The sequence below is a fragment of the Oreochromis aureus genome, linkage group 1 (assembly GCF_013358895.1).
Source record: "Oreochromis aureus strain Israel breed Guangdong linkage group 1, ZZ_aureus, whole genome shotgun sequence".
Lineage (NCBI taxonomy): Eukaryota > Metazoa > Chordata > Actinopteri > Cichliformes > Cichlidae > Oreochromis > Oreochromis aureus.
Window position 1 is genome coordinate 38,425,243 of NC_052942.1, and position 22,658 is coordinate 38,447,900.

The window sequence follows — 22,658 nt, forward strand, 5'->3', positions numbered from 1 at the left end:
CCGTGGGTGCCGCAGTCTCCCACTGAAGGAGCTGCTCAGTGCTGTCACAGTCTCATGCATGGGGTGGGAGATGTTGTCCAACAGGGATGACAGCTTAGCCACCATTCTCCTGTCACTCGCCACCTCCACTGGGTCCAGAGGGCATCCTAGAACAGAGCTGGCCCTGCGGATCAGCCTGTTCAGTCTCTTCCTGTCCCCAGCAGAGATGTTGCCGCCCCAGCAGACCACACCATAAAAGATGGCTGAGGCCACCACAGAGTCATAGAAGGTCTTCAGGAGTGGGCCTCTACTCCAAACGACCTGAGTCTCCGCAGCAGGTACAGCCTGCTCTGCCCTTTCCTGTAGAGGGCATCTGAGTTATGAGTCCAGTCCAGTTTGTTGTTCAGATGAACACCAAGGTACCTGTAGCTGTCCACAGCCTCGATGTCCATACCTTGGATGTTCAGTGGTTGCAGTGGAGGATGTTTGTGCCTGCGGAAGTCTACCACCAGCTCCTTGGTTTTACTGGCATTGATCTGGAGGTAGTTCAGCTGGCACCAGTCCACAAAGTCCTGAGTCAGTCCTCTGTACTCCTTGTCGTCCCCATCAGTGATGAGGCTGACTATTGCAGAGTCATCAGAGAACTTCTGCAGGAAGCACTGGGTGGAGTTGTGGGAGAAGTCTGCAGTGTAGATGGTGAAGAGGAACGGAGCCAGAACCGTTCCCTGTGGGGCCCCCGTACTGCAGACGACCCTGTCCGACACACAGCCCTGAGTCCTCACATACTGTGGTCGGTCGGTGAGGTACTTATGAATATTCGAGTTATATGCAGCCCTGTGAAAAACTATATACACCACATGATTCACCAACTTGTTGAACCACCTTTAGAAGCAATCATTTGAAGTGTTATTATTCTTTGTGCGACTTTGTCAGTCTCTCATATTGTTGTGAGGGAATTTTGGCCCACTCTTCTTCACAGTGTTGCTTTAGTTTAGGTTTCTAGGCATAGCTCTGCCACAGAATTTCAGTCACATTGAGGTACTGACTTTAACTGGGTCATTGCAACACCTCGATTCTGTTGTCGGTTTGCTGGTCTGTGTGAGATCATTGGCTTGTTGCGTGAACCAGTTTCCACCAAGCTTTAGTTGTTAGATGGTTGCTACTTCCTCTCTTACGTCCTGTGGAAACAGTAATGGCGTCCTTAGTTTTTCAGAGTCCTGCTGGGTTTGTAATTCTTATATTAATCATCCTGTTTTCCCATTGCAGATCTTTCAGGGCCTTCTATGTGTTTTCTACAACCTTGGGGACGGGGACTACAACCTAACCCTGCCCACTTATCGACTCGACAACGGTGAATGGCACGAGGTCTTCTTAGATCGGCATGACAATGAGATGACACTACGAATGGATGGTGGCGGAGGACAGCGTGAGGTTTCAGGACTGCAGGGCCGGAGCCGAGAAATCATCATTGACCCCACTGTGGTGATGCTGGGAAACGCTTTCTCTTCTGGCATCAACAAGAGCTTCCAGGGTAGGTGGCTACAGCATTAATCTCCTAATACTATCTGTCTGTCAGTCATAGAGATTTTATGATTTGTAACTTTTTTATGAGCAGAAAAAACGCCAGGGGCTGAATATATACGTATATAAAAACATGCATGCTTTTTTTTCTACACAAACTGGCATTTGTGAAACTAGAGCATGTGTGCACACTGGAAGAAATAAGTTTACCCATGCTTTCTCTGTTTAGCTGCACCAGCTCTGAGCTTGAAAAGATTCAATTTTCCAGAGAAATCTTTGGAAAAAAAAAAAAACAAACAACTTTTATTTGTGCCTTCCATCGACTTCTTCTACTCCTACAACACTGCTGATGTGAAGGTTTTCTTAGTAGCTACACCTATCATTCAGAAGAAGACAGCAGTGTATAAATGTTGACAAGGCTGTGGCCACATCACAATTGGAATGTGATACAACCAATGTGGCGACCATAAACCAGTAAAAACACTAGATGAGAAGGACCAGAGCTTCACTATATGGCCCCACCTCTTAATCTTAATCACCTCACCACACCGTCTACCTTTACAAACAATTGTGAAAGAATGGGCTGTTTTAAAGAGCTCTGGGGACTTCATGGTATGGGTCTCCATGGCCTACAGCTCCTGTAGGTGTAATGTGCAGGTGACCCAGAACGTTTGGTCCTATAGTGTAGCCGGTTACCAGCAACTGAAGCTTCAAAACAAAAGTGAAGGGACTGTACTATAGTAATTATGTTGTCTTTTTGATGGATGAAAAAATACAACATAAATGGCAAAATATACATATACTTGTAGTATATACATATAATATATATACTACAGCTTTAGAAGATAACAGATAAAAAATAGTGCATGGACACATTTCTGCCTCTGTGCCTGCAGAGGATTTTAGATGTGAATTTAAATTATTTTATGGGTCTGGCCCCAGGTGTTAAGAAATGAAAATCTGAAGTTATTTTGTATCTTTGTAATATGAGCTCCTAAGCAGCACTTCCCAGTCAGGCTTATAGTAGTTACTTTGGATTCACACTCAGGAGCTGTGGGGTACGTCTGCTCGGGAGCGGCTGCTGTGGGTAAAGACTGAAGCACAACATTCTGCAAGGACAACAACAGATATTTTTTTGGAGTGACCCTTAGAACAAATCAATACCAATATCTCAGTAATCACTCAGGTCGGTGTTGGCATTTCTAACAAACCTACTCAGCGCAGACTCTCAGGGACTGATTTTCCAGATGTGGAGAGATGCCCGACGGTTACAGTCTGTTACTTTCGGCTCTCCCTCCGTGTATTTATAAATTGTCACATTTTACAACCTCATTTCTATGAGTAACAACTGTAAAATATGCTTTGATGATTTGATGGATGAAAATATTTAGTTGATAGGTTTTGTTTGTACTGAATAATGGACCTATATTTCATTTTATAACACTAAATTAATGGCTTCACTCTTCTTGAATTGAACTGCAGTGGTGAGATTTTCTGAACTGCAGTACACTAATGACTAAATATTTAAATGTCATTTGTTTCTCATTTCTGTAAAGCTGCTGCTTTTTCCTGCCATCCAAAAAATTAAATGGCAGTAAAAAAGTGTTCGCTCTTTCAGGGTGATTTATTACTCTGAGTTAAAGAAACCATACGTCGTCTGAGTGAAAGTGCAGCATATTGATGTCGTGCAGATTTGTGCAAAGTTGGTGGCTCTGTCACAGTAAAATAGACTGTGATTAAATTTACTTTGGTCATAATACAAATTAAATAGCCGATATTCTTCCATATGTGTTCAGCAATGGCACAGACAAATATTGATTCTGTGTTGGAATCCCAACACTGTTAATGAAGGAAAGATGTTTATTCCCCAACCAGTTGGTGAGTGGTTGCTGGAGGTCGATGGCAGTCGAGCAGACCTAAAGACAGTGACGCTCCCCAGGAAATGCAAGTTGCAAATTTGTATCCCCCAAATAGTTATAATATAACACTACTATAAGTATAATTGTGCTACAGCAAAGCTGGTGATGAAAGTACAAGTTGCAGAGGAAAAAGTTTTTAAAACCTCTCTTTGGGACAAAAATTAACAAATCTTTAAAGTAGTTGAAATAATCTGCACATGTTGGCGAGTCTTACTTCTAGAACTAATTTGTTTGAATTGAGGTGTTGTTGTTTCCATCCCATGTGGGTTGTTGTTATAGCGTAGCTGCATTCCTCGTCCCCATCAGTAAACTGCTGAGTGTTATTCTAAATCCTGAAAATAATTAAAAACATTTTTTAATTGCTAATGTGGTAAACACAGAAAAAGAAAAATGTAAAACTTTTAAGAAATGTAACCATTAATTGTGCTTTTTTCTCAATAAATAATTATTGTGAAGAGTTTGAGAAGAAAGTAAAATCCACCCACTTTTTCACAACACTAACTGGACTGTGTAAACTGGATTGTTGAGTACCATTGGCACAAAACTAACCTAGTAATTGCTTGTTTCTACTTTTTTGTAGGGATGTTTCTCTGAACAGAAAAAAATATATATTTATGTTCTGCAGAAAACAAAAGTCAGTCATAAATTTGCCCACAGACTTTTTTTACACAAATCTAAGGCAGATGGATGTGAGCAGGGCTGAATCATTAAGGGTTAACATCTTCTTCGGGGAATGGAGGAAAAGGTTATGGCATACAACAATATAAATCTTCCAGAATTTCTCTGATGGATCGCACCGTGGCAAAATAACACAGAAGAATTGTTGTTGCTCGACACCATCTAAACACCATCCAGGCTCTGGTGTATATAATTTGTCTGAGTGTGTGGAAGAAAGAGATAATGTGATGTGTTTGATGTGTCACAGGGTAAGGTGAAAGGGGTGGTGTTTCATTCAGGCAGTTTAGCAAGTATTTCTTCTGAGGAGTGCTGCCAAAAATAGGTTGTTTTATCTATTCATATGTGCTCTTTTCAAGAGAGAATTGTGACATTTTTATGTATTACTGAATGATTGATATGACAGTTTAATGGTTAATTCATCCAAATGCAATTTTATTGTTAGCTGGGATGATGGCCATGGTCCCTACAGCTCTGTGTGTGTGTGTGTGTGTGTGTGTGTGTGTGTGTGTGTGTGTGTGTGTGTGTGTGTGTGTGTGTGTGTGTGTGTGTGTGTGTGTGTGTGTGTGTGTCTTGTAGTTTTTCCTGTGTATGCTATACTGTGCAAGAGTGGGTGTCAGATTACATTGATGTTATTCTTACAGCTATTATAGGTCCAGTTTTCCAAAAAGCTTCAAGACTTCTAAACGCAACTACTAGTAAGATGTGTGTATATATAATTTATTAAATTATAGCAGGTTCAGAACTGGACTCAGGAAAACTTATTTAAACCATAAAGCAGCAACAAGCTGAACTCAAAAACAGTTTTTAATGGTGATAAAGGGAAAAAATATATGCACAGGACAAGGAAACACTTTACCATGTGGGAAGGATGCAACAAGGACAATAAGTACACACCAGGTAATTAAGAAGATGGGAAACACCAGAGAACACAGCTGCAACAAATCAAGTAAAATAGGCAGGGAAGGTTAAACTCAATACCAGGCGCACGAGACACAAAACTATTAAAATAGAACAGGAACTAAGTAACTGTCATCAACTGAAACAAGTATGGAACTAAAGGCACAGAAAACAGGAAACTCATAAGTGTAAGGAAGATAAACATAGCACTATAAACAGAAGGCTATGGAGCTCACACATAAATCCCATCACAAAACCAGAAACTCAGAGTGAACCGTCAGAGCTGGTGCACTGAACTAAAGCCATGCAATTCAACAAAAGAACTCATATCAAGCAAGGAAATAACGAGAACTAAAAATACAAAGAAAGAACAAAAAGCTAAAAGTGAAAAAATACGGGATCATAAAACAAGGATAAACAAGAGCACAAAACTAGAGAAAACTCAAAACCCAGGATCCACGCCCCAGGGACCCTGACAGGAACAGCTTTTTAAGTTAGCTAAGGTCATGACAACAACGTTTTACAGTGCAAAACTCCAAGGGATTTCATCATTGAAGGTATACGTATGATATCATTAAAAGACTCTGAGAAATCTCTATGCACATGGTCCAAGGACACAAACTGCATGGCATAATTTTTGATTAATGACAACAACAGTCACCTCGAGGCACCTTAGCCCTTCATGCTGCGTTTCAGTAAAAGCAGACATGGTTCTATCGTGGAAAACACTGAATGGGCTCAGGGACGTGTATGGAAAACCATTGCAAGTGAACACAGTTCATTGCTGCATTCAAAAAGTAAAGTTAAAAATTTACTATTCAAAAAAACATACTATGAAAATCTTAATCTGAAATTGTATATGGAAATTATGGACGCTTTCAGTGTAAAGTTCAAAATACAGGTGGAATAAAGTGCCCATGGGATGGATGAGCATCACATATGGGATGACTTCATTAGCACTAATGTTATATATTTGTTACATTTTTGTTCCATTTTTCTCAAAGTTCCTGTTTCCAGGCGGTCTTTTAATTTTCACTCATTTGTGCCATACTAACACGCTAACAGTTTGAATAAGCTGAAACTGTTTTGTGTTGTTTGTTTGTTTAACATGGAACTATATGAGCTCACCTTCAGTGTTATGAATTCCCACACAAAAGGGTGCATTTATTTTTTAATGTGGCCTCATCCTGAACAAGCAGATCAGAGTTTTTTGTGTCATTTGTCTGAATTCAGTGTCTGGCCATGACTTTGCAGAGAAAGGCTGGCAGATGTTGTTAAAAGTGGTTCTTCACATGGTGAAATTTTATATGGAATCTGTCTCAGTGAGGTCACAAGTCATGATCCAATCACTCCCGGCTTTAACATCGCATCCTCGTCTATCTCCCTGCAGAAGCAGCAGCAGGCATTTCTTCATGAAAAGCCAGTCCGATTTACTCTGCTGCATGTTAGCTTGAAGCTGTAATAAATACAACTGTAGACGCTGACTCCAGCGGTCTCCATGATTACTTCTGCACAACAACATCATCCATTGTTCCTATTTGGATCAGTTGAGGACCGTAACCCATTTGTACTGGAATCTGATGTTGGCAGAAAGGAATAATGTGAACAAAGTAGAATTGGACACTAAGGTTTGCACTGTTAACAGAGACCTACGAGAGACAACAGACTGACTCATGCACATACCGTACTGTACAAACACAAATGTTGGCAGATTCAGCTGAAATATCGAGAGAGAAAATAAGCGTGGGTACGGATGGAAAAAGGAAAGATGCTATATGAGAGAGGAAGAGGTCAGAACCAAGAGCCACAGACACAAAGTGAAAGAGAGACAGAGAACTCCCAGATATTAGACAGTGAGAGATGTAGACAGCTTTGCCTCGGGCAATAAAAGACAATGCATGAGTTTATTAAACGGATTTTAAAAGCACTTCCCTTCAGAAGAGGTGCACTTGATAGATGATGGCAGCCCAAGTGAATATCTGTGCATGACTGTGTTTTCTTTTGGGGGATGTCTCTCTTCAAAAAATGACAGGGGAGATGAATTGTTAGCTGAATATGCCATCTTAGCAATTAAGGGATGAAAACACAAATACCATAAATATATGTTGTCACTTAGACAAACAGAAGTAGACGTAATAAGATGTTGTAGAATGCCCAAATCGGATGTTGCTGTTAAATAAGAGCATTGCCATTTTATTGAACTTTTTCAAGCAGTCAATTTTAAACTGCTCCTACACTAACTTGGCATGTTCACTACCAAATAACTGAATAAAACAGAACAAAAAAATGACTAATAGAGATTTGCTTACTTTCAATTTGGGGTATCCTAAATAATATATAGGCTCAATTAGACCTCCGCAGTTTTCTTTCCTCTGTATCATTGTCTTTAAATCTTAAATCATTTTAATTTGTTTGATTTCTTCGTGTTTTTCTCTCCGTTGCTCCCTCCTGGTTTCTCCTTCTCTTGTGCTTCCCCTGTAGAAATTTAATAAGACTCCTTTTAACATCAAGCAGTGCTCACACAGTTCTAATTACAGCGATTGTGGATTCAAACTTGCTGTGTGAATACAGTCTCTCAGCAGTGGGGTTACTTTCAAGCTAACTCAAACCATAAAGCAGCAACAAGCTGATAGTTTGACCAGTGGTGTCAAACTAGTTTTAGCTCATGGTCTGCATCCAGCTCAGTTTAAGCTCATCAAATAGTAACTTAGAGAAAAACTTAAGAATTTTGAATTTTTTTTAGAATAAAAGGTTCATATTAAATGCACCGTAAATATTTAGAAAATAGTATTTAGAAAAATAAGTTTAAGTTTAGAAATAAATTACTTATGATTTATTTTCCCATGTTCATTACAAAGAAACTCAGTTGCCCTAAATTTAAAGAAACAAATCACCTTTGCTCCTTGGTTTAAATGTTTTATGTCAGTGTGTTATGGCAGGCCATCAGTACTGGCTGTGATAACTGAGAATCATTCAGATGTGTGGAATTAACAGTTTCAAAAGATCATCTTATTGCATGATACAGTTCCTAAAGACTTACCATAATACTTCCTGGTCCACCCATCCATCCACTGTACCCTGTGCCAGCTCCTGGGGACATGGTGTGTTCACAGGGACTCCACACAGTCAGACATGCCCGAAACAATTCACCAAAAAGCTGTGCAGGAGGCTTCCCAGTCAAGTGCTGAAGCTGCTTCAGGTATTCTTGAGCGGTTATACTCTGAGCCCCTGAAGAATACCTGAGCTCCTCATCTTATCTCTAAGGACGAACCTTTAGGAGAAAACTCATTTCAGTCACTTTAGTTCATGGCCGTTTGTGAAGGTAGGAACATGATTGAGCTGTAAATCAACAGCTTTTCCTTAATGGTGAGCTCTTTCTTTATTCAAGCAGATGAGACGAGGTAATGTAAAAACAACAGAGTAACAAAAATAATACAACAACCACTTTGGTTTTACTTTGTGACTTATAGCTGGTTGTTTCTTGTAGTATTAATTGATATAAATCCTATTGAGTTCTTACTTACGTGTTCTTTTTATTTGCTTCTTTGCTTGGTAAATATGTTTTACAGTTGGCCTGGGAGCCTCATCGTGAAGGGTGTTTGCTTTAATTCTGACATAGCAAAAAGGAGTGGGGGATTAGAAACAGTTGCCAAAACTGTGAAAATAAAAACCAAACTGTAGAAGTAGGAGTAAAATAAAAAAGATCCACATTTGTAGGGATTTGTGTTCCAAACAAAGGCACATTCACACTGTGCAAAATATGTAGATGCATTTCAAATGTATTTACTCCCTTTAGCACAGTTTAGCAGGTGATTGCCCGAGTGACACATCTAAGTTGTCAGTGCATCGCGGAGAACATAATAAAGTATCCAACACAAATATTTTCCTGTTATCCAGAACATTATGAATGACGGATTATTAGATTCTGCTCTAAATACCTGACACTCAAAAGCTCACTAGACATTGTTGCAGCAAAAGAGGAATTTTGCTAAATCTTGGAGATGTCAAAATGTGAGTGGGTGGATTTATGCCTCAAGTGGTAGAACTGGAGCCAGCAGTTTATTTGATACCAGGTACACGAGCAAAGCTCTGCTCTCATTTTATGTCTGTGTACATAAATGCAAATAAAAAGTCTGTTTGTTGTTCCGCTGAACCCTCATTTCCATTCTTCTCCCTGCAGGCTGTATGAGGGATCTACGCCTCAATGGTCGTTACATGCCGCTGGACAGCCAGCCACGAGATGGGGTTTCCCAGGTCAGCGTACAAGGCCTGTCTGTTGGGTGCTCATCTGACTCCTGCAAAAGGAACCAATGTAGCCCCCCTTTTACCTGCGTTGACTTGTGGAGAGTGCACGAATGCAGGTACGCACACAAACCCACGCATGCCGAATGCAATTGCACAGTCGAGCACACACGCTCTTCCTTGTGAGTCAAAAGCATGAAAACACATGCGTTTAAACCCATTTGCTCCCTTTGAAACCACTTCTCAGCCTCTGACATGGATATTATTTTTGTTCATAGGCATATAAAGATGCTTTGAAATAACCCGGCCCTGACCCACTTAAGACTGCAAAAGAAAAAGCATCCCTGAGCTTTTATTTATTGTAAAGCTAAAATTTCTGTGCAAATTCTATGGCAACCATTTTCTAACAAAACACGCATTTACTCGTGCGTGTACAAAGGATGTTTGAATGCACGGCAGCCAATTCAAAGCAAATAGTAAAGGAAGACCAGAAAAAGTCCCCACTGGCATCCTGTACAACAACTTGCAAAACTGGAACAAGAAGGACAGCAGACTGACTGTTTTGGAATTTATAGCAGTTTCAACATGGTCTGAAATGTGTGAGAGTGGAGCAGAGCAGTTTTAAACATCCACCAGGTCATGAGCTCTTTGTTTCTTGTAGGTGGTATACGTGCTAAAAAGCACATTGACCTCTTAGATGAAATCTCTTGTATGCATTTTGAAATTACAATCAATCCAGAATTCCCCATTTGGATGTCCCAAACATGAAAATTACATTAAAATGAGCGATAATCCATCCCAAACCCTGAACAGATCTCAGATGATCTTGAGTTATAATGAGATATAACTATATCTCACTATAATATATAATATAACTATAATCTGACCACATTTCTGTACATTCCTCATGTCTTTTTTAGTTTTTAATCATGTTATGAATAAATTAATGCCTGTCATTCAGTGCACAGGCAACAGAATCTCTAAGCAACGTGCGTGCAGCCATGCCCATCCATCATTATATACAGTGATAGATAGACGAGGTAGTAAATGTTGGGTATTTCTTGTCTAAAAATGATTTTACACAATGAGCACTTTTCTTGTTTGACTCTCAGACTCTGAAAAGGGTTCTGTAATATCTTTCTATGACTTCAGGGCATGTCTGAAATTTCAGTTGGGCCTGCAATAAAACCGTGTGTGTATGAGAGCGGGAGCTGTGGTCATTCATCAGGTCTAACAAAATTATAGCAGGAAGCTGCATTATGGGAATTGTAGGATCCAGACGTAAAAGTCAAGATACGTCAGCCTCTGCTGCACCAGTTCGGATCATTCTTTATTAAGTTTGGAGTTAGAGAAATGCAGTATTACTGAGTGTGACTCTGATCACTGTGGTGGTTTAAACACAGAAAGAAATCACAAACTACCTCCAGCTAATTCTCAGCAATTCCTTCTGAATTTACTCTTTTGCTTTCTCTCTACAGGCCCAATTAACAAATCCTTTTAGGGATGTGGAATTTTATTTTACACACACAGTCTCAATTAACTCAGTTTTGTTGTGGTGCTTCTTTCTTATTAAATAAAAAAAAAAAGAATCAGTAGGCAATAAATGCAAGGCGACTGACTACCAGGCAGCCTCCAAGTGCCAAACTGGTTGAAGGCCATTGCAAATTATGTGCTGATTTAGTTTCCTGTTGAAAAGCTTCTCCATGAATGAGAAAGTAAAGTTACTGAGTTCCTTAGTCATAGGCTCAGAGCAGCACTACTGCTAAACCTGTGACTAGGGATGGGTATCGTTTAGGTTTTATCCGATACCAGTACCAAACCGGTACTTTTGAAATGGTGCCGGTGCTTAAACGGTGCTCGAACCGGTGCTTAAAGAATGGAGAACACACACTTTGTCCAAAAACCTCTCATGTTTAGCTGTCAAAGGAGTTTGCAAAGAAAAGCGTCTGGACTTCTTTAAGTTGCTTGAAGACGTTTCACCTCTCATCCGAGAAGCTTCTTCAGTTCTAAGGTCAAATGGCCGAGAGTCCCAGATTTAAACCCAGTGGGAGTATCCCCCCCAAAGAGGGACAAAGGACCCCCTGGTGATCCTCTGATCACATGAGCCAAGGTGTGAAAGCGGGTGTGGGACCTAATCAGCCAGGGTTTCGGGTGAGCTCATTGTGAAACCTGGCCCCACCTTGTTATGTGAATTCCTGAGGTCAGATGGCCCAGGATGTGAGTGGGCATTAGGGCGTCTGGGGAGGGAACTGGAGCTTCTGGGATGAGAGGTGAAACGTCTTCAAGCAACTTAAAGAAGTCCAGACGCTTTTCTTCGCAAACTCCTTTGACTACGATGACCTGGATGACTGAGAACCTTCACAGACTTATGTTTAGCTATTTTTTTGTAAAAAGATAACAATGTTAGCCTTTTCTGCAGCTATAGGGCATATATGGTATCACTCTTGGCTGGAAGCAGTGCTTAATCAATGGAAAAAACACCAATTTTGTCTAAAAACCTCTCATGTTTAGCTGTTTCCCACTTTTTCTTTGGTCATTTTAGCCTTTTTGGCCAGGGTGAAGGGAGTATCTGCCATCAAACAAGAAGACAGCCGCATGTAACTACGACAGTGTTTGCTAGTTCACCTTACATGCATTAATGTAATAATGTGGTTAGCCTACTCAAAGTAAATTATACACGAACAATGTTAAGTTACTCACGCAGAGGAGAACGGCTGCTGCTGCCATCATCATCCGTCATCATTTCTGCTACACTGGCAGGGCTAGAGGCCAGGACTCTAGTCTTCGGGTTTTTGGGGGATTTTGCTAACTCCGGGTCCGATAACAGGCACCACACCCGCAGTAGATGTGCACGGTGTGAGGTCTCGCAGCAAGCGATCAAACACGGCGCATTTCTTGGCTTTTAACAAAATGCTATAAGTTGCCAGGTGTTTCATCAGATTCGAGGTGTTACCTCCTTTGACAGTATCACAGTATCACCTTAAAGCACTTGTTGCAGGCTGCTGAGTTTGCATCTTTTGCTGTGAAGTACAGCCAGACTTTTGACCGCTTTGCCTTGGGCATTTTTAATCTGTAGCTCTGCTCTAAAAGAACGTACGTACCTGGGCCCGCCTACTACGCTTGCAAAGGTAAAATGATTGGCTAGAATCCAAAGTGTATGACATCTCAGAAAATAAAGCACCGAAATGTGCGCTGCTTTTCGGTCTGGTTACTACTGTTTATGTCAGAACGATACCCAACGGTACCCATCCCTACCTGTGACAGTGAAAACATATCTTATCTCTGTCTCAAATACTGATCTGTAGACTTTTATGACATGAAAGTCATGTAAAATAATCCAGTACAGTGAAATGTGTACACTATTATCAGAGAAAAGCTTCCCCGCATCCATCCATTGACTTCCCTTTATCCAGGGCCGGGTCACGGGGATGGCAGCCTAAGCGGAGAAGCCCAGACCTCCCCCTCCCAGGCCACGCCCTCCAGTTTATCTGGGGGAACATCAATGCATTCGCAGCCCAGCTGATTGATATAATCTCTCCAGCATGTCCTGGGTAAGGTGCCCTACTGAAAGGTAGGACCTGCCCAGAACACCTTACCCAGGAGGCGTCCTTGTCAGATGCCTGAACCAAATCAGCTGACTTTTATCTGAGCCTCTCCCAGAGACTAAACAGTTTATTTCTAGTCAGTACAACAGGCCGTGAGGGTGCATGTCTTTTTGAATTTCATGGACATGAAACTATCCCTACATGGTCTGCTGTAACGTGCGTGCCTGAACTGTACTTTTGGACATGCTGGAAGAGGTCCAGTGAGCATCACTGATTAGTGCTCTCTGAAAGTCGGGTTCAGACTCAAAACAGGAGAGGTTCTGGAAGAACTCCTTCCCAAGGAAACTACATTGAGGGGAAAATCAACCAAATCTAAATATACTTTTTTCTAATGTGGTAAAAGACAATTTAATATGATCATATCATCACATAAATATACTCACTACAATTTGCCTAAAATAAATGCTTAGGAAGAATGTTTGCTACTAATGCATTTGTGAAAATTCATGTACATTTAGTGGCCCAGATGCCTTTGAACTCTGGGCACCGTTATTTTCTGTCTGAAGTTGGCATCAGAGAGACTTTCAAAAGTTGGAACCCGCAGAAAGCTGCAGTCCCGTCCCCCTTTCAAACATAACGCACAATGCAGCGAACCCACCTGTCGGCCACTAAATGTGGTAAAAATAAATATTTTTTCAACCCCTCTCACCCGGATTCACCCATTTGCTTGATCAACATTTCACGCGCACTCCTGTATTAATTTCTCTAAAAGGCTTAGTTTGTCAGTGGGAAATGGAAAATGTTGTGCAACGAAAAGCTGTGGCGCGCTAACAACCCTCTCCGGCGACACAGAGCGAATCAAACACGGAGAGCTCTTAGCCACATCCACTAATCTCAGCTATTTTTCTGCCATTGGAAACATCAGCCTCTATTCAGTGTGTGCAGCCTCCTAGCTTTTAATCTGGCCTTTCCCCTTTTTCCCACTCCTCTCATCCACTCATCCACTCACCCACATCATCTATCCACCAATTTATTTTTTCTTCCTTTACAATGGCTCTCATTCTCGCACTCTGCCCCTCCCATCCCTCCATTTCTTGGCTTGTATGTTCTCATCTCACTTTAACCTCCCTAGCGCCGCCACACACACAGACACACACATAGTCCGACTCTCTATTCTCCTAGTGCTTATTTGTTCGCCTTGTTCTCTTTCCAGTACTTGACCTGAACCTCGGAACATGATTAAAGGGTAGTAAATGTTGGCAGTGAGCACTCCAAGCCCAAGTGTTTGAAGCTAACTGGAGGGCCACCGTCAGATAGTCAAGTAATTGCTGTTAATGCTGCATTTGGGCTCAAATAAATAGGGACACAGTCAGATTTGTCAGATCCTTTTTTTTTTTCATTTAAGAAAAGACAGTTTATCACAATATGACAAATTCACTGTTTGCAGTCAGTTTATCATAAACGTAAATGGAGACAGAGAGAGTATAACTGTTTCACATCTAAGCTGGGATAGTCGAGGGGATCGAAAAGTTGAAACAGTGTTTAATTGAAGCTTATTCTGGCGTCAGATCAGACCTCCAGTTGTGGAGGCGAAGCATCTGCCACAAAGATCTGTCAGAACACCGACTGCTTCACGAGGGGAAACAGAGACAGTACTATATCAAAGCCTATATTAAACTAAGCCTCTAACAGCAGATATTACAAGAAAAATTAAAGGCTTAGCACTCAGTGTGAAATTTAGGTCTGTAGCAAGTTTCATATCTTCATATCTGTTTCATAATTAATTTGTCATTGTGTGGAAAAAGGGCTATGGGAGTCTGTTGAGGAAATAACAGAGGCTGCTGAGATAAAGTCACGTTGATAATTGCACGTCTTCTGACAAATCCACACAGTAGCTGAATGCATGCGCACATTAACAGCCAGCGTTTAATGACGAATAAAGAAAGTACTCTGCACATGCCCAGTTCATTCAGCGCTGACTGACAGGTAGGGCCAAGCACAGCCCATAGCACACCTGCATACAACCACATTTACACTAAACGGTGTGATGGACCTTTTATTATTCATTATATGTGTGTGAATGTGAGCGTGAATGAATAATGTCATTGTAAAGCGCTTTGGGTGCCTTGAAAAGCGCTATATAAATCTAATGCATTATTATTATTATTATTATTATTATTATAATTATATCTTTAGAAATGTGAGCTTTTTTGATACCTCACAAACTTTTGTTGTTGTTGTTACTTCTTGGAAAGCTTAGCGTAGCACAACAGTAATTTAAACTGTGGGATTATATCCGAGGTTATATTAGAAAAATTCACCTACTTGTTGGACTCCTTCAGTCTGTTCATATCAGAATTTAGAATAACATGGCAGAAACTAATTTTCTCCTTTTTCCACTTATACTGTTACCTGGAAAAGTTTATGTTCAGTAACTACAGCTAAGTTTATCCAGCTGCACTGCATTTACCAAACTCTTTTTTAGATAAAAAAATATAGATATTTTGATTTTACAGTTGCCACATCTCTGTATCTCAGACATGCAGTTACAGGAAGGATGGCAAGTAGTTTACAAAAGCTTTAAATTAATTATATTTTAGTGAACCGTGACTTATGGGCAGTATATTTGGCAGCTTCACCTTCCTGATATTATTGTTCTGACCACCTGCCCTTTTCCAAAGCCCGCTGGTGCTCATCCAGTATGTTAAAATAAAAGCTTCAAAATCTAAACATAATTCTGAGGATGGGCGATGTTGGTGAGTAGGACAGGTAACGATATACTAGAAGTTATAGACAGACACTTTGACCCTAAGGAATAAATTCATGCTGCACAGTCCCATGTTTCTAACATGACGTGCCACCTTCAGTGTCAAACACTCGGTGGTTTCCAGGTGATTGAAGCCAAAGACCGAGCTCTCATCACCAACTGATCCTGGTAAGAGAGTCGGTTTCACACAGCAGTGTCGGTATTCCTCAAAAGATTTCCAGGAGCCATGTTGAAATCTTAGAACCCAAACAGATGTGGTCAGAAGTGAACTTCCAAGTGATCCAAAAATGGGTTCAGTCACAGAGAGGAGCACAAGGAGATGATCATGAAGCAGAGATCAGCAGAATAAAAAACAATATTTGGGTTTTTTTTTAATTTATAGACAGAGTTGTGGAACTTTGTGAGCACATTTCATAGTTGAAGTTCTATTTTTACCTTTACTATTTATTTACCGGAGCACATTATTAAGAAAAGCAACAGAATTCCCGAGCTGCATGACAGCATAACATTGAGATGAAAAATATCTCTATCATCAGAGATATTAAAAAATATTATTAATCATGCTTCAGAAACTCTAACAGCTCCACACCTGTCACTGATTACAGTGCACACAAGCTCCGTGTTATGATAAGGCACTCTTCATAGCACCAACTCCAGTCATGGCTAATGACAGGTAATGATAAGAGAAGGTGCAGAAAGAGAAGCTGTGCTTTCTGTTAGACAGTCAGGTGTCCTGTATTCAACACCTACACAGGCTCCAACCGGGCACAATTATTCCTGAGTGCTTGCCTATGATTGTGGCATAATAATCCTTTGCGCAGGTAATTTTCTTTTTAAAATGTCTGACAGATCGATAGGAACGTGGTCATTTTAATAACTGATATTTACATCTGCAATAACAAACAAAAACTAATAAACTGAACAGTGAAAATGGTTTTCATGGTGATACTGACTTCAGTTGGTTTGGACAAGTAATTCCACTTTGTGTTTGTTCTTAAGATGGTTCTCCTGAGTTCTGAGGTAGGAGTCCCGACTGAAAACTCTCGTGGGGAATCTGCGGTAGCTCGTTCTGAAATGCTGCTATATGAGATGACAGTTAAAAAAAGTCCTGCAGAACATAAAAGGTAAATAAAGTGGTGCATCCACTTGTTTTGGCACTGTTTAGAGCTCCTCACAGCTGCATCCTGTACAAGATGGATATTAGAGGAAAACGAGAGCGAGTTGCATAAAGTATCCTCCCCAGCCGGCAACAGAATCATTTTCTCAGGATCATAAAGAGTAAAAGTTAGTCTGTCCTCACATATATTTAAGGTTTGTGTGTGATCACTCTATCTGTACTAAAGACTAACTGTATGTAACAGGTTTTTTTGTATACAGCCATATTGTATATCAGACTAGTATCACCTCATGCTGTCACATGCCAGCTGGGTCCTTTGCTCACTGCTCGTGGTTTTATTAGCCAGAGAAAATTAGAAACCTACAAAGTCCACTTTAAAAGATTAGAAGGAGACAGTGGCATAAATCACAGGTTTGTCAACCAGGAGACTAAAGTTTGATCCCATTCCAGCCTCTGTGGTGTCTTTTTGTTTTGTTTTGTTTGTTCACTCGTGTATTTATTTTGTTTTACTTTATGCTTGATTAGGATTACGAAAAATGTGCCCCTCGTCAACAGCAGTCCTTCATGTTAAAGACAAATTATAACATTGTACCTGTTCTGATATTTGTCCTGTGAACATAAACTGCTGTCTGAAAATAAAGAATTTCTAAAAAAATTAACCAAAAGTTGACGAGACTGACACCGTCATGTGATCAAACCCAGCGATCACCTGGTGCACAAATAAGCCCTAACAAAATAGTAATTAGTTAAGTTGTTAAGTTTTCTGGGGCATTTAACCAAACGATTAATGGTAAAGTATATGTGTAAGCCATGACCCATGCATCCTTCCTTTATTTGCTCATCCAAAGTCGGTTAAGCTGATTATGCAGGGTATTCCAGATATCAGCAGGTTTTCCCAGTTACTCCTTGGGAATCCTGAAGCCCAGCTCATAGATGTATATTCACCACAATTCTTGGTCTAACCTGGGGTAAGACCCAGTTGGGCATGCCTGGAAAACCTCCACAAGGACTCGTTGATTAGACCACATCAGCTGGCACAATGACAAAGCTTCTTTTAAAAGCCACATCTGTTAGCGCCCCATGTTTGACCTGCCAGGGTTTTATGCCGGATGGCCTTTGTGTCTGCAGCTGGAATTAAACAAGCAAACGTGTTAAAGACGACACCATCGGAGGCACTGGAGGATAGAGGATGTCCAACGTCGTAACTGTCTCGATTAAATGAGATTTTTACATTAAAGGTTTTCATTTCGTTTCATCGTAAGCTGAACGGTTTTGACTGACCGCCACCATCACACTGAAGTGAACAAAAAAATAATAATTTACCAACTTTTGGTTGAAGAAAATAAACTTATTTCAGCTGTTTCATTTCAAAGGTGCTGCAGATGTTAGAGGCTTTTCTTCACTGCTGGAAAGAGCACAGCAGCAACAACACAGCAGAGAGCTCGGCCTTATTTACTTCTGAGTACACACACACACAAACGTCCATTGTTTACCAAAAAATTAGCCCGTGATGTTAGTCTATAAGTTAGCTTTTGATCTCATAACTTTGTGCTTTGGTAACGCTCCGTCTAAGTTAATGCCTTTAAATAAATGACTGGGTGGAATGAAACCCTGCTTGTTCTCACGCGTCTTCTCCTCACTGTTTTCTGTTGGTCTGAATTCTTATATTTCATGACAGGAGGAATCAAAGGTGTTGGTACACAATGTGCTAAAATAAAAGCCAAAACACAGTTCCTGCCTTTCTTTCATATCGAATCAAAAATGGATTTTGAATCGAACTGTGTCCTCAAGGAATTGCACTAAAAACGAATGTTGAGATTTCCTGAGATTCTCACCCACACAGTGAGTGTAAATAGCTAAACAGATAAGAACATAATTCAGAGACAGATTCTGGGAGAAGATACAGGAAATTAACCCTTTACTGCCTCGTCTGGGTTCGTTTCTGTAGCTGAGAAAGAGCAGTTACCAGATGAATTACAGCACCGATTTGGATTTAGCGTCGCTCTTTCATAGTAAAGTTAAGTCAATATTTATAAGGACGAGCATATCTGCGGAGAGCAGAGGTACGACTCTGATGTCATCAAAATGTTCAGCCTGGAGCTTTTCCATAGACATTGAATGGGATGGTGAATTAATGGGCTCATAAAATGTTTGTTTGAACTGTTACACCCAAATGAGCTTTTAATTATAGTAGTGCTTTCTGAAGTGAGGCAGAAAATGTGCCCCTGTCTGCATAAAATCATCCTAGTTACTGCCAGTGCCACTGTCAGCACTTTCATCCCCTGCAGTCCAGTTCTCTGTTGAAGTGTACATCTGCGTAGGATCACCTATTAAAGTAGTAAATAACTCCGTTAAGACCAGAGGGAGATAATGAAAAGCCACCTCTACATCTCAGGATGTACTTCAGTAACTTTTTAGTCAATTGCATTTGTTCAACTATTTCATCGCACACTTTCTTTGCTCAGATCTTTGAGTATGTTTTAGAGAAACATCATTTGAATACCAAAATTGCTCTACATCCATTTATTTATAGTTTAAAGTATTTACGCACATTCCTAAAATTCCCGATCAGCTGGTGCCTTGTCCTGTCTTATCACTCTTGATTTCAGAATAATAGCTGAAGCAGAGTATTCATGCTGGTGTTGTTTCCTCTTCCCTGAGGTCAGGACATCAGAGAACTGACAGAGAGGAACAAGTGTGCACTGTGTTAATACTGCAGCATTGCAGCCTCACTCTGTGATGTCATAAACAGAGATGGGCAGTAACGCGTTACTTGTAACGCGATTTTTTGCGAGAATGTCTCATGACAGTGACGTAAGCGAGTGCGACGTTCGTGACAACAGCTGTTCACAGATCAACATGGGATAATATATCGAGTGCGGGAGAGAGTATGAGCGTGCAGCGTTTAAAGCGTGGAAGTACTGACCTTACTTTGAGTTTGATTCCATAAAAAGTGACAAAAACATTAGTGTCAGTTGTGCGTGGGAAGAAAACTTCTTTTTACAGCGAAAAAAACCCCTAAACTTCCAAGCAAGCAGCCAGTGCGCTACGACTGTAATGGGAAATTCACAGAGAAACTCGCGGATTCTTCCACTGACCGCCGCGGCACACCTGCACCAGGGTAAACCTCCGCCTACCCCACTCCTGCTTTACAGGTGAAAATAGAGCAACAGGACCGCTAGTCTTTGATTTTATTTATTTTCTGCTGTGTTTTACTTGCATCTATTTGAAAGAGTGAGTGTAAACACAAAAACATATTTTATTTTATGTGCTGGAATGTGCAGAAAATGGGTTTAAATGTTAAACAAATTTCTTCCAGTCAGAGAATGTTGCATATAATTAAGTTTTTGCTTGATGCATAAAGTTAAAAGATTTAACGTTTTAAAAAGAGACGTTTCCATTTGATTACATTTTGTATGATGGATTATGCAGAAAAAGTAGAATTGGGCTGAAAGATCTATCGCTTTATCACCTATTCAGGTTGTAAATTGTGTTTTTAAAAAGTAACTAAGTAACTAAGTAATTAATTACTTTTGAAAAGAAGTAATCAGTAAAGTAACGGGATTACTTTTTGGGGGAGGTAATCAGTAATTAGTAACTGATTACTTTTTTCAAGTAACTTGACCAACACTGGTCATAAAGGTCTACAGATCCAAAAATGGAGAAAAAAATGGTCTGAATCCTGAGCTTTTGGCTCACCAGTTGTTGTACCCTCGCCACACTGTCACATGTTTGACTTTTACAGCTACATAATATACATAATATAGGAGTAGTGTACATTCTGATGAGGTAACAGTAACAGTTCTCTTTTTATTCTCATGTTGTTCACCTTATCAAATCTCACAAACATCATATTTGTCTAATGTTAATCTACATAAAATGTACAGGTGGGTTTTTTTTGCTTGTTTTCTCTGTTCCTGACTGCCTGCTTTCTCTATGCAACTCTTGTCTTTTGCAGATGTCCTCCTGGTCACATGATCAGTGTAAACGGGACCAAAAAGTCTTGCATGTACACCCTTTGTGCTATGCGGCCCTGTCACCGCGGGACCTGCGTGGCCCAGTCGCCCTCCAAATTCACCTGCCACTGCCCGGAGGGTTACAGAGGACACCGCTGTGAGACGACACTGGCCATATACAGGGAAGACGTGGGCCTCAGCTTCAGCTCCCTCTTTGCCATCTGTATCTGCTTCATGGCCTTACTGGGTAAGTCCTGTAAATGTACTGCGTGTTACACACATCTGTCAGACTGTATTACTGTCATGTTTCTATGGCAATACTTCCCATCCTTACTATAAGCAATTTGGAAACAATAATGATGCATAATATAATGTTTAAAGCTATAACTCTGTATGAATGCAGCCCTGATAGCGTTATAGTGAACGTACTGCAGCGAGTCTACTACTCAGTGAGGCGGGAGGAGCACGGAGGTGAATCTGCTTCGTGTGCAGGCTGACAAATGCTGCAATTTCCATTAAAGTACTGATGAGTACAAAATTACTATTATGTGACAGCGGAGTGCATCGTAGATTTGAAACTGACACTTGAAAAAATTGAAGCTTTCATTCATAAAGTTCGTGCACTCAAAAGTGGTATGACGGTAGAGCGCCAGGTGTTTGTAATTAGCTAATCAAGGGCGAGTTTTTTTATTATGTGTGAGTTAATGTGTTTATAAGTCTCAATGTGGAAACAAACAGAGACACCACGAAGATGGTGCGCTCTGTTTTATCGATCAGTGTTTTCAAAACGACAACCTGATTTTCATGAGGTCAGTAACTCTAAAATAACTTGTTATATCACTCTACATGAAAAGCAACTAATACTTACTGTGTGATTTAATATACTCTAACAAACAAAAATGAAGTTGTGCGAGTTATACGACAGCTAATCAAGAATGAATGTTTCTGCAGACGTGATCTCAAGAAGTTTCCAAGTCTTGCACTGAAGTTTTCAGGCAGTTATTAATCAGACTTCTCAAGTCATTTGTGTGAATTTTACCAGCTGAGAATTCTTTTTAATGATTTTTCAGATTCTGCATGAATGTGCTCGTTTACTTCATTGGACCTGTTGTACAGAGTTGAGGGTACATTGAGATCCTCGCTGACCTAAATCTTAAGAACGTCTGTGAAAGCTTTTTAATATCACATCTCTCCAATCTTCCTAATGAAGGTTATTCCAAAGCTTAGAGCAGGACCTTTTATACTCCCCCATGATGCCATATTTATTCTCAGACTGTACTAAAGTAGTTTTACATAATTACCAGTTCAGAAAAATTGTGTTTTTTTTATGTAGGTCCTCTGTGAATCCCGCTTATTTCATGAGTGCATAAGGATATCTGCTCTCACTGACATCATACAGATAAGGGTAGAAAAAACTGTTTAGAAAAGTGTGTATTCTGAACTTTTGGTTAACAAAAAGACATCCAACCTTGTAACTGTGTATGTATAACATGACAAATCCTATTTAAGCTTATCTTCTTTATCTACAGATGTAATTACAGTCCAATTATTTAGCTCATCTGACCGAAGCTTGTAGTGTCCGTTGCCCGTCTGTTCATTCATCTCTCTGTTCGTTCAGTTCACAAGCATTGTTACTCCTACAGTGTTGGTCAGATTTAAGCAAACTTGTACACAGTTGTGGTCAAAGTCAAGTTCACAGTAATATATGGTAATATTATGGTCATCTTTCCCTTTTTGCAAAAATTGCTGCTCATAGTGTTGGTTCGGATTATAATTTTCATGAAATGAGTGTTTGCATGGACTAAACTGTACGTAGGTTAGGTATCCTGTCATGGTGACGATGATGGCCATAATCTTGTGTCATGATGATGGAGGGAGTGGTCTTAATGGTTGACTCCCACATTAGGAAAGCTTAGTTGAATCCTTACTACCACCATTATGTCAACATTATTCATTTGCCTAATGCTTTTTATGACTGTGGTTAAAACTCACCACGATGCTCCTGAACTCAAACGCTTTTGTTTGGTAATAAATGAG

General features: G+C 40.3%; 1 protein-coding gene across 1 annotated transcript in view; it reads left to right on the forward strand.

Annotated features, from left to right (window-relative positions):
* The window catches only part of LOC120441124 (neural-cadherin-like), a 370,842-nt gene that overhangs the window by 322,072 nt on the left and 26,112 nt on the right, over window positions 1-22,658 (forward strand). The window contains exons 36-38 of the mRNA XM_039614938.1: window positions 1,246-1,510; window positions 9,175-9,355; window positions 20,624-20,868. Of these exons, the coding sequence (XP_039470872.1) occupies window positions 1,246-1,510; window positions 9,175-9,355; window positions 20,624-20,868 (691 nt within the window). The remainder of the gene's footprint in view (window positions 1-1,245; window positions 1,511-9,174; window positions 9,356-20,623; window positions 20,869-22,658) is intronic.